The 11,801-nt window shown below is 35.4% G+C and overlaps 1 protein-coding gene across 1 annotated transcript in view; it reads left to right on the top strand.

Annotated features, from left to right (window-relative positions):
* The window catches only part of SLC22A10 (solute carrier family 22 member 10), a 39,431-nt gene that overhangs the window by 9,276 nt on the left and 18,354 nt on the right, over positions 1 to 11,801 (top strand). The window contains exons 3-4 of the mRNA XM_006156551.1: positions 10,813 to 10,967; positions 11,063 to 11,231. Coding sequence (XP_006156613.1) covers positions 10,813 to 10,967; positions 11,063 to 11,231 — 324 coding nt within the window. The remainder of the gene's footprint in view (positions 1 to 10,812; positions 10,968 to 11,062; positions 11,232 to 11,801) is intronic.

The following is an 11,801-nucleotide window of genomic DNA, read 5'->3' as shown; positions in this document are numbered from 1 at the left end:
AACCACCCCCCCAGCTGCTTTTTGGACTTTTTTTTTTTTTTTTTTTTTTTTAATTTCTGTTCTGTCAGAAAGTTATTGTAGTGGTACTGTGCTTATCAAGAATTTTTCTAACAAGCCTTTGCATTTGGCATAATAATAACATTAGAAAAATCATTCTCAAATATGATCCAACTTAGCATTGTGGTATACCTAACAATTTCAGTGTGCATAATGACATTTTACGTGTCTTACCCTTCGATCAATACCAAAAAAAAAAATTACCCCAAGTGTATCTAAGACCCTCATGACAGCTAGACATTTCAAGCATAACTATACCTGGACTGCATTACTGGTACCTCAACTAGGGCAATTAAGTGGCAAGATTTGCATGTCTGGATTGCCTTCCATGCAGCAGTTTGCCTGCTTTGGTGAACAAATGGTAAGAAATGCTTTATTATTTTAAGCTCTTTTTACCACATTCTTAACAGTGTATATCCTCTATTTCGCCAGTTAATGTTTCACCTGTATAAAAAAACAAGGATCCTTGGTTGAACCCCAGACATACTCTTTTGACGCTTGACATGAGTAACTGATTTGGTGATTCAGCCCTATCAGAAAAATGAGATTTTCCCTATGAAATCACTATATAAGTTATGAGCGATTATTACTAAGTTAAAATGAAGTCCAAATCAACAGTGAAAATTAGTCACTGACTCAGGTCATAATAACTGAGTTCACGCTTGAAATCCCAGAGCCTAATCTAGCTCACTCCAATATGACAGAAAATTGTATTCACATTTATATACTGTTTTGACAAATATTCATAATATTCCACAATCCTCACATAAAAATGCACTCACAATGTGAAAGAAAAAGTGTTGGGAGAGAAACAATTTCAACCAAGATTATTGTATCCAGAAAGATTATCCTTCATATGGGGAAAAAAAAGATTAAAATCTTCTCAGATAATCAAAACCTGAAAGAATTTGCCAACCCCAGACCAGCTCTTCAAGAAACTCTGAAGATAGTCCTGTGAAAGTCCGGTTCCAGGAAAACTAAGGAATGACCAGCCATAAATAAGAGAATAAAAGACAACCAAGACAATGGGCAACTTAAAGGTAGGGGCAAGTCTAGAAATATCACTAATAACATTGAATGTTAATGGATTAAATTGTCCAATCAAGAGACACAGACTGGCTGAATGGATAAGAAAAAGAGAAACCCACTGCTGCCTATTGGAAACACATCTCGTGGATAAAGACATACATAGACTAAAAGTGAAGGGCTGGGAAAAGGTATTTCATGCAAATGGGAACCAAAAGGGAGCTGGAATTGCTATATTAATTTCTGACAAAATAGACTTTAAAACAAAAACTGTCTGAAGAGACAAAGGGCATTATACAGTAGTAAAAGGGCTAATCCATCAAGAAGATATAATGCTTATAAATATCTGTGCACCTACTTCAGGAGTACCCAAATATGTGAAGGAAAGACCGTTAGATTTAAAAGGTGAGATAGACTTCAACACACTAATTATTGGGGACCTCAACATCCCACTATCTTCTTTGGACAGATCATTGAGACCAAAATAACCAAAGGGATATAAGATCTAAATGATACCATAAATCAAATGGACTCAACAGACATCTTTAGAACCTTCCACTCCAAAACCACAACATATACCTTTTTCTCACCCCCACATGGAACCTTTTCAAAGATAGACCCCATGATAGAGTACAAAGCAAACCTTTACAGATTTAAAGGCATAGAAATTATATCCAGCCTCTTCTCTGACCATGGTGAAATTAAACTTGATACGAATTTCAGGAAAAATCCTCAAAAATACACAAATACTCAGAAACTAAATAACTTACTCCTGAATGACTTCACAACTACTAAAGAAATAAAGACTGAAGTCAAAAGATTCATAGAAGCCAATGACTAGAAGTACATGAGTTTCTATTGTCTTTGGGACACTGCAAAAGCAGTCATAAGAGGGAAGTTCATAGCTATTAGTACACATAAGAAGATGGAAAGACAGCAAATGGACAACCTAACACAATGCCTCAGAAAATTGGAAAAACTACAACAAAAAAAATCCAAAAAAATTCTAGGAGAAAAGAAATAATAAAGATTTGAGCAGAAATATATGAAATAGAAAATAAAAAACTATACAGAAAATAAATGAAAGTAAAAGCTATTTCTTTAAGAAAATAATCAAAATCAACACACCACTAGCTAGAGTAGTTAAGAAGAGAGAAAGGAACCAGGTAAATCAAATTCTCAATGAAGCAGGCAATATAACAACAGACATAATAGAAATACAAAACATCATTAGAGGATACTATGAACAGTTATACACCAACAAACAAGAAAACCTGGATGAGATGGACAAATTTTCAGACACATATAATCTACCAAGATTGAGGCAGGAGGACATAGAAATAGGCTCATAACAAGCCAGGAGATTGAATGAGTAAGTAGCCTCCCAACAGAGAAAAGCCCTGATCCTGATGGCTTCACCTCTGAATTATACAAAACTTTTAAAGAAGAGTTCACCCTCATTCTACTCAAGTTATTTGTAAAGATCAGAAAGGATGGAACTCTCCCAAATTCATTCTATGAAGCTTCCATCACCCTTATTCTTAAAACCGACAAGGACATGACAAGGAAGGAAAATTATAGACCAGTATCTCTGATGAATATAGAAACAGATTCTCAACAAGATACTAGCAAATTATATCCAACAACATAGAAAAAAGATTATACATCATGACTAGGTAGGCTTTATTCCAGGGATGCAAGGATGGTTCAACATGCACTAACCCATAAATGTAATGCATCATTTTAACAGAAAGAAAGATAAAAACCATATGGAATATATCAATTGATGCAGAAAAAGCATTTGATAAGATACGACATCTCTTCCTGATCAAGACTCTCAGCTATATCAGCATATAAGGGTCATTCGTCAAAACAGTAAAAGGTATCTATCTATCTAGCTAACATCATCCTGAATGGGGAAAAACTGAACACTTTTCTGCTAAAAACTGGTATAAGACAAGGATGCGCACTTTCTCCACTCCTTTTCAATATAGTACTGGAAGTACTTACCAATGCAATCAGAAAAAGAGAATAAAATAAAAGGCATTCAAATAGGGAAGGAAGAGGTGAAACTATCTCTATTTGCAGATGACATGATTGTATACATAGAAGATCCAATGGTATCCATGAAAAAATTCCTGGAAGTAATACATGAATACAATAAAGTTGGAGGGTACAAAATCAACATACCGAAATCTATAGCACTGCTATATACAGACAGCAGCCAGACTGAGATAGAACTGAAGAATGTAATTCTATTTACCATAGCCATGAAAAGTATAAGATACCTAGGAATGAATCTAACCAAAGAAGTTGAAGACCTCCACAAGGAAAGCTATGAGAAGCCAAAGAAAGAAATTGAAAATGACATAAAAAAGTGAAAGGACATCCCATGTTCTTGGATCAGAAGAATTAATATAGTCAAAATGGCAATTCTACACAAATTAATCTACATATTTAATGCAATCTCAATCAAAGTGTCAGAGACATTCTTCACAGATCTAGAAAATACAATCATACAATTTGTGTGGAATCATAAAAGACCTTGTATTGCCGAAACAATCCTGTGCAAGAAGAGCGGAGTGGGTGACATCTCACTTCTTGACCTGAGAATATACTACAAAGCTGTGATAATCAAAACAGGATGGTATTGGCACAAAAACAGATATGTGGACCACTGGAACCGAATAGAGACCCCCGAAATAAACTCCCAAACATTTAGCCAACTGATTTTGACAAAGGGTACCAGTCAATCCAGTGCAAAAAGGAAAACCTCTTTAGCAAATGCTGCTGGAAAACTGGATATTCACCTGCAGAAAGATTAATCTAAACCTCTTCCTCTCATCACTGACAAAAATCAACTCAAAGTAGATGAAAGATTTAAGCCAAATATCTCATACTATAACACCACTGGTGGAAAATACTGGGGAAACTCTGGTAGATATTGGGGTAGGCAAAGACTTCTTAAATAAGACCCCCAAAGCACAGTCAATAATCCTAAAAATAGGCAAGTGGGATTACATCAGATTGAGAAGTTTCTGCATGGCAAAAAACACAGTAATTAGTGTGAATCAACAGTCCTTGGAATGGGAAATATTTTTGTAAACTATTCCTTAGATGAGGAACTGATAACTAGAATACACAGGGAACTCAAGCAGCTTACCTGAAAAAAGATGATCAACCCAATTTAAAGATGGCAGAATGAGCAGAAAAAACAACTCTTTAAGGAAGCAAAAGGCATATGAAAAAATTGTTCAACATCCCTCATCATTAGCGAGATGCAGATCAAAACCACAATGAGATATCACTAAACCAGTCAGAATTATTAAGATTAAAAACAAAAAAATAATAAGTGATGACGGGATGTGGTGAAAGGGGAACTCTCCTACACTGCTGGTGGGAATGTAAATTGGTCCAGCCACTATGGAGAACAATATGGAGATTCCTCAAAGATCTATAAATAGAACTACCATATGATCCAGCAATCCCATTCCTTGGCATCTACCCAAAGGACAGAAGAATGCTTAGTCAGAAAGGTGCTTGCAGATCTATGTTTACTGTGGCATTATGCACAATTGCTAAGACACGGAACCAACCTAAATGTCCATGAACAGAAGAATGGATTGAAAAAGCATGGCACATATACTCTATGGAACACTACTTAGCTTTAAAAAACAAGATCGTGGCTTTTGACAGGAAGCGAGTGAATATGGAAGATTTACTGTTGAGTGAGGCAAGCCAGGCCATGAAGCTCTATGGTTGAAACAGAAAGGTTAGAGGATGTAAAAACAAAGAGAATGGTTATAGATACCAGATACAGTGTGAGAAGAGGGTGGGAGAAGGAGAAGAGTCTGAGGAAAGACATTAAGGAGAAAAATAGAGGCAAGGCATTTATGGGACAAATAAATAGGTTATTATATGTTGATGATAATGTGTATACTGGACTGTTAAGAAATGTATTCATGTTGGAACATTCACTCTAAAAGCTAAGTGACATGTGTGATTGAATGTATAAAAGAAATTAAAATAAAAAAAATAAGAAAAAAATAAACCCTACGTATTTTGAAAGGAAAATATAAATGTGTGCCTTTTTGTTATTCTTTTAAAAACATGTAAACAGTTATGGAAACTGGAGACTATAGCAGGAGAGTGGGAGTGGGGTAGGGTGAAGAATAGAGGCACGATTTTTTCTGTTTTGTTAAAAATGATTTTATTTAACTGCATTTATTTATTTATTCATTTGACCAGAGAGGAAAAAAGAGAGGGAGAGAGAGAGGGAAGGTGGAGAGAAAGCCGCCAGGTCCAGAACTTGAACCACGCCAGCCATATGGGAATCCAGCGCCTTTAACCACCATGCCACCTGGCATCTCAGAGAGGCAAGATGTTTGTGGGACACAGTAATGGTTTATTACCTGTTGATGATAACATGTATACTATTTTCAAGTGGACTGGTGTGAGGTGTATTTCATGTTGGGTAAATTCTCTTTGTGAGTTGAATAATGTATACCAATTGAATGTATATTTAAAAAATAATAAAATAAAAATTTTTTAATTAAAAAAAGTTTGTAGAGTCTTTTCTGCACCTATTTTGTGCTCAAATTTTAAAAAGTTCCATATGCCCAATGTAAATTAAGTTGAAAAAAAAAATACCTATTCAATGAATGCAGTATGATATATAGCCCCAGCTAGGTGCTACTTTATAGGATGTTCATTCTACTCATTGAGTCTTATGCCTAAAGTTGGACTTGTGTTCATAGAAATGTGTATATCAACTGTGCTTGCTATGAAAATATTTAGATTAATTAAGATCTTTAGTGACTCAATAAAATAAGGGGGAAAAACAGTATAGAAAGCAATCGTAGATACCAGAGACAGTGTGGGAGGAGAGTGGGAGATGGCAGAGGGTAAGAGATAGGGAATCAAGGATGAGGAAAAAAAAGCAAAACATACAGGAAACAAGAAATGGAAAATTATTTGTTGACGATAACATGTATGTTGTTGTGCTTGATTGAGCCAATATACAGTGTACTCTGGATAGAAAATCTCATTTTGTATGTTGTAATGATGTACAGTGAATGAATGTAAATAAATAAATTTAAATTAGAAAAAAAATTCCATATGCTCCCAAAAAATTGTATTTAGATTCCTTCAGTGTTGTATGAAATGTTCTATATATGTCTGTCAGGTCCATTTGGTTTATGCATTATTTAACTCCTGTGTCTCTGTGTTTATTTATTTATTTTTTGCCTTGATGATCTATCCATGGAGAGATTGAGGTGTCGAAGTCACCAAAAAATTATTTGTTAGAGTCTATAGCTCCCTTAACCACCATGCCACCTTCTGGCCTCAGGATTTTTTTTTTTAACCCTTTCATTTTGATTATAATGTGCCTTGGAGAAGAGCTTATGTTGAATGAATCTGGTGTCCTTTGAAGTTCCTCGATCCATATGTATGTATTTCTCTGTGAATTTCAGTTATTATTTCATGAAATATATTTTTTATGCCTTTTGCCATCTCTTTACGTTCTGAAATACCCATTATGTAGATATTTAGTCTTAAAATCATACCCCATAATTCAGGTATGTTTTCTTCATTTAAAAAATTTTATTTGTATTTCGATTCCATCATTGTACATCTCTATAGTGTGCAATATTGTTTTTCAACATATGTATGTAATATATGTAGCTCAAATCAAGAATATTACCATATGCATAATTTTCAACAGAGAACTTTACATATTTTTTTCTGTTAAATGTTTCTTCCCTTGGTCTGATCCCCTCCCTTACAGTTTCTGGTATATACATCTATTATCCCTGCTATCATATATTCAGATCTTTCCATTTCTGCCATAAAGTACAGACATTTAGTTTATATTGAGCTGGGATATATAGGATGTGTCTTTTATACTCAAGTTTATTTTGCTTAGCATTAAGTCTTCTATATTCATCCACTTTGAATCAAATATAGGGTCTTATTTCCTTATGTCTAAATAGTATTCCATAGTATATATGTACTATAGTTTTTCAATCCATTCAGCAGTTCTTGGGCACTTAGGTTGGCTCCATGTCTTAGCAATTGTGAATAATGCTGCAATAACATGCATGCAATAAACAGTCTCTCTATTTTCTTAGTCTTTGAATAAATACCAAGGAGTGGAATTGCTGTTCATATGGTGATTCTATTTGAGGAATGTCCATATTTTCCACAATGATTGTACTAATTTACATTTCACCCTGCGTAGGAGGGTTTCCTTTTCACCACAGGCCTCATCATCAACATTTATCTTTTTTTTTTTTTTTTTTTTTGATCGTAGTCATTCTGTCTGGGGTTAAACATCGTCTCACTGTAGTTTTGATTTGCATTTCTCTCATGACAAGAGAGATTGAAAATCTTTTCATAGAAATTTTTCCTATTTGTATGCCTTTCTTGGGGGGTTGTCTGTTCATCTCATTTGCCCATTTAAAAGTTGGATTATTGGTTTCTTAATGGGTAAGTTGTTTGAGTTTCCTGCATATTCTAGTTATTGATCCTTTGTCTGAGGTCTAGTTTGCAAATCTTTTCTCTTATTTTAAGATTGTCTCTTCACTCTAATTATTGTCTCCTTTGCTGGGCATAAGCTTCTGAGCATGATGTAACCCCACTTGGCTATTTTTGGAATTGTTGCTTTAGGAGTTTTATTTAAGAAATATTTGCCTACTCCAATATCTTCAAGAGCTCCCTTAAGTTTTCTACTAATAGTTTTATAGTTTGAGACTCTACATTTAAGTCCTTGATTCATTTTGAGCTGATTTTTGTTAGTGGTGAGAGAGAGGGATCCAGTTTTATTTTTCTGCAGATGAATATCCAGTTTTCCTAGTACCATTTGCTGAAAAGACTTTTCCTTACTATATTATCTTGTACCTTTTGTCAAAAATCAGTTGATTGTATAATATGGAATTTCTTTCTTCTTCTTCTTCTTTTTTTTTTTTTTTTGGTAGAGATTTTTGCTATAGGGCACATGAACTCGCCAGAAAGAAAGAGAGAAACAAAGAGATAGAAATTGAGAAATCACTTGTCCCCAAGGAGGATGGTCATGCTGCAATTCCTTCTCCTCTATTCTTTTCTTGGGATCTTGGGCATGTATGCACATGTGTTCAGTGTGAGTTTAAGCTGCCAGGTCTGGGACTCAAACCATGGTTGACTATATGGGGAGTCCAGTGACATAGCTATTACACCAACTGCTGGCCCTATTTCTATATTCTCTATTCTGTTCCATTGGATTATATGTCTGTTTTTGTGCCAGTACCATGCTGTTTTGATCATCACTGCTTTGTAATATATTTTGAAGTCTGGTAGTGAGATGCCTCCTACTTTATTGTTTTTGCACAGTATTGCCTTGATGATTTGGGGATGTTTATGGTTCCAGAAAAATTTTATGACTGCTTTTTGTACTTTTGCAAAGAATGTCCCTGATAATTCAATTCATATCACATTGAATATGTAAATTAATTTGGGTGGGACCAACATTTTGATTATACTGATTCTTCCAAACCAAGAACACAGAATATCTTTCCATTTCTTTGTCTCAGATACGATTTCTCTTTTTTTATTTTTCATGGTTTTTCTTATAAAGATCTTTCATCTCTTTGGTTAGGTTCCTCCTCAGGTATCTTATTGTTTTCGTGACTATTGTAAATAAGATTGCTTTTTAAAATTCTGTCTCTATCCGTTAATTATTGGCATCCAAAAGTGCTATAGATTTTTGTATATTGATTTTGTATCCTGCTACTTTACCAAATTCACTTATCACTTTTAAGAGTGTTTTCATGCATTCTTCAGTATTTTCTATGTATATAATCATATCATCTGCAAATAGGAACAGTTTAACTTCCTCTTTTCTAAGTTTATTTTTTATTTATTTAACTTATTATTATTATTATTATTATTATAATTTTACATTCAATCACTGTGTATCATTATAGCATACCCACTGAATTTTCCCACTATGAATATAAGTTCAGTAAAAGATATTACTATACACATTATTACCAACAGATAATTTTCCATTTTTGTGTCCCTTAAATGTTTTGCTTCTTTCTTTTTTCCCTTGATTCCCTTCCTTTCAGCCTTCCCCCGTTTAACTCCTCCTCCCATACTGTCTCTAGTATCCGCGGTTGCTCTCCCAGCCTTTCAGTTTCTGCAATAGAGTGCAGACATTTGGTAAACAGTAGCAAATGAAGAGTGAATAAGAAAACTCCCTGTTGTCATAATATACGTTATCTCCATAATATATGATATAGGAGGCATTTCAACATATGACACCCACCCCCAACCCAGAAATGTCAAGTGTTTTTCCATTCAATCTAATACTTCTGGGTTCCTACTAAAAAGGAATACATTAAGAGCATGTAAAAGTTGCTTACTGAAAGGAAACCCCCAAAAAAGAGTAAGGGAGGGAATATAGAAATTAAGAAGTTATGTAGAACACTCTTTAAATTATATTTAACTGCATTTCCATATATTCACAGTAATTCAAAACCAGTCACTTGTAGAACTGGTTCAGATTACTTATATACCAAATATGTTTTAGTCTTCTACATAGGTGTGTGGAAATTGCTTATGTTTACAAATGAAATGAAGCTATTAATACTTTTCTTTTTTTTGCTTTTTTTTTTATACATTTAATCACATTATTTAGCTTACAAGGTGAACATTTCAATATGCACACCCATCTCTTGTGCTTGTACATCCTTTAGCCCGTCAGTTTCAGTCATAGAGTGCAGACACTCGGTATACATTAAGTGGGGACATACAATGTCTCTCCTTCATAGCCTGGCTTACTTTATTCAGCAATAAATCTTCCATATTCTTTCACTTTCTGTCAAAAGCCAGGGTTTTTTTTTATGGGTGAATAGTATTCCATAGAGTATATGTGCCACAGTTTTTCAATCCATTCATCCATGTGGGGGAATTTGAGTTGGTTCCATGTCTTAGCAATTGTGAAAAGTACCTCAAAAGTCTACAAATTGAACTACCATTTGATCCAGCAATCCCATTCTTTGGAATCTACCCAAAGGACAGAAGCTATTAATACTTTTCTACACACCAGGAAGGCCAAGACAAAAAGAGATCAAGGAATGGAGTTTTCCCAGCCTGGGGCGGGGCAGAGCGGGGCAAGACAAGCACCAACCCAGAGCAGGAGAAGTCCTTCTGGAGAGCTGCTGGAGCAGGGCTGCAGAGAAGAGAACAAAAAGGAGGTGGGAGCGCTGTCAGACGATAGGGTCTGCACCTGTTGCCCCCTTTTTTTTTCCCTGGCAAGGGTTGAATTTCTATTTCCCTGCCCTGCGCCTGGCAGGAAGAGGCCAAAGACTTTGAGCCAGGCTCTGGAAGCGCGACTTAGGCCTGCCCAAGATGGATTCAGTCATTGCCCTGCGTCACTTAATGCCCACCCATTTTACCTCAAATGACAAGATTTCATTGGTTTTAATGGTTTAATGGTTGATATATTCTATCGTGTATATCTACCATATCCATCCATTTGTGACGGACACTTAAGTTTATTCCATATCTTAGCTATTGTGAGTTATTCTGCAATAAATATTGGGATGTAGATATCTTTATGACATACAGATTTCTTTTCCTCAGGATATAAGCCTAATGGTATTATCGCTGAATCCTGGGGTAGTTCTAATTTTTATTTTTACTAATTATTATTGATGCCATAATCTAATATGACTCTCTGTTTCTCAGGTTTGGGCGAAAGTTGGTTCTTTTATGGTCTTACCTCCAGATGGCCATCTGTGAGACGTCTGCTGCCTTTGCTCCTACCTTCTCCATTTACTGCTCTCTACGCTTCTTGGCAGGCTCCTCTTCTACGGTAGTTATGACAAATGGTTCCATGCTTGGTAAGTCAACGATTTTGATCTGCATTGTCCAAGCCTTGAAATTGACATTGAAATTTTACTTTTATCTAACTTGAATATCCTGAGTTTTATTTTAGCTTTAGAGTGGATAAGGACCCAGTATAAACCCATGTTAATAGTACTAACGACCTGCGCCTTCAGTGTGGGGCAGATAATACTGGGAGGCCTGGCATTTTTCTTTCGAGAGTGGCGCACCCTGCAGCTGGTATTGTCTGTACCTTTGTTTGCCTTCTTTTTCTTCTCAAGGTATGAACATACTCTCTTATTTATCTTATAGAGACCAGGGGTGGAAATAAATACTGAATCAGAACATACTGATATTCCTATTCTCAAGTCTGGACCTAAACCCATTGTCTCATAAGTTAACTTTCTGAAATTTAAAAAAACAATATGGGAAGAAGCAGTAACTCTTCTGCCTGGGAGTTTTATGTATTTTCTGCCATTTCTCTCTCTCTCTCTTTTTTAAAATTTATTTTATTTTAGAGTTTTTGCCATAGGGAGAGTGCATTCGCCAGAGAGAGATACAGAGAGAAGCAAAGTGAGAATTCACTCCACAGGAGGCATGGCTATGCCACAATCCTTTCTCCTCCATTCTCCCCTTGGACTCTGGGCACACATTCACACACACTCAGTGTGATTTTCAAGCTTCCAGGTCTGGGGCTTGAATTGCTGTTGGCCACCTGGGAGTCTAGCACCTTAACAACCATGGTAACTGCTAGCTCTTTCTGACATTTTTTTAAACATTGCCCAGGGTAGTCAAATTTGGGATATATATATATATCTTTTTTTTTTTTTTTTCTGTAAAGGTTTTTTTCT

This window comes from Tupaia chinensis, unplaced genomic scaffold (genome assembly GCF_000334495.1).
Source record: "Tupaia chinensis unplaced genomic scaffold, TupChi_1.0 Scaffold000502_1, whole genome shotgun sequence".
NCBI classification, from domain to species: Eukaryota; Metazoa; Chordata; class Mammalia; order Scandentia; family Tupaiidae; genus Tupaia; species Tupaia belangeri.
The sequence above is the reverse complement of the archived record's forward strand: the minus strand, read 5'-3'. Positions and strand labels throughout refer to the sequence as shown.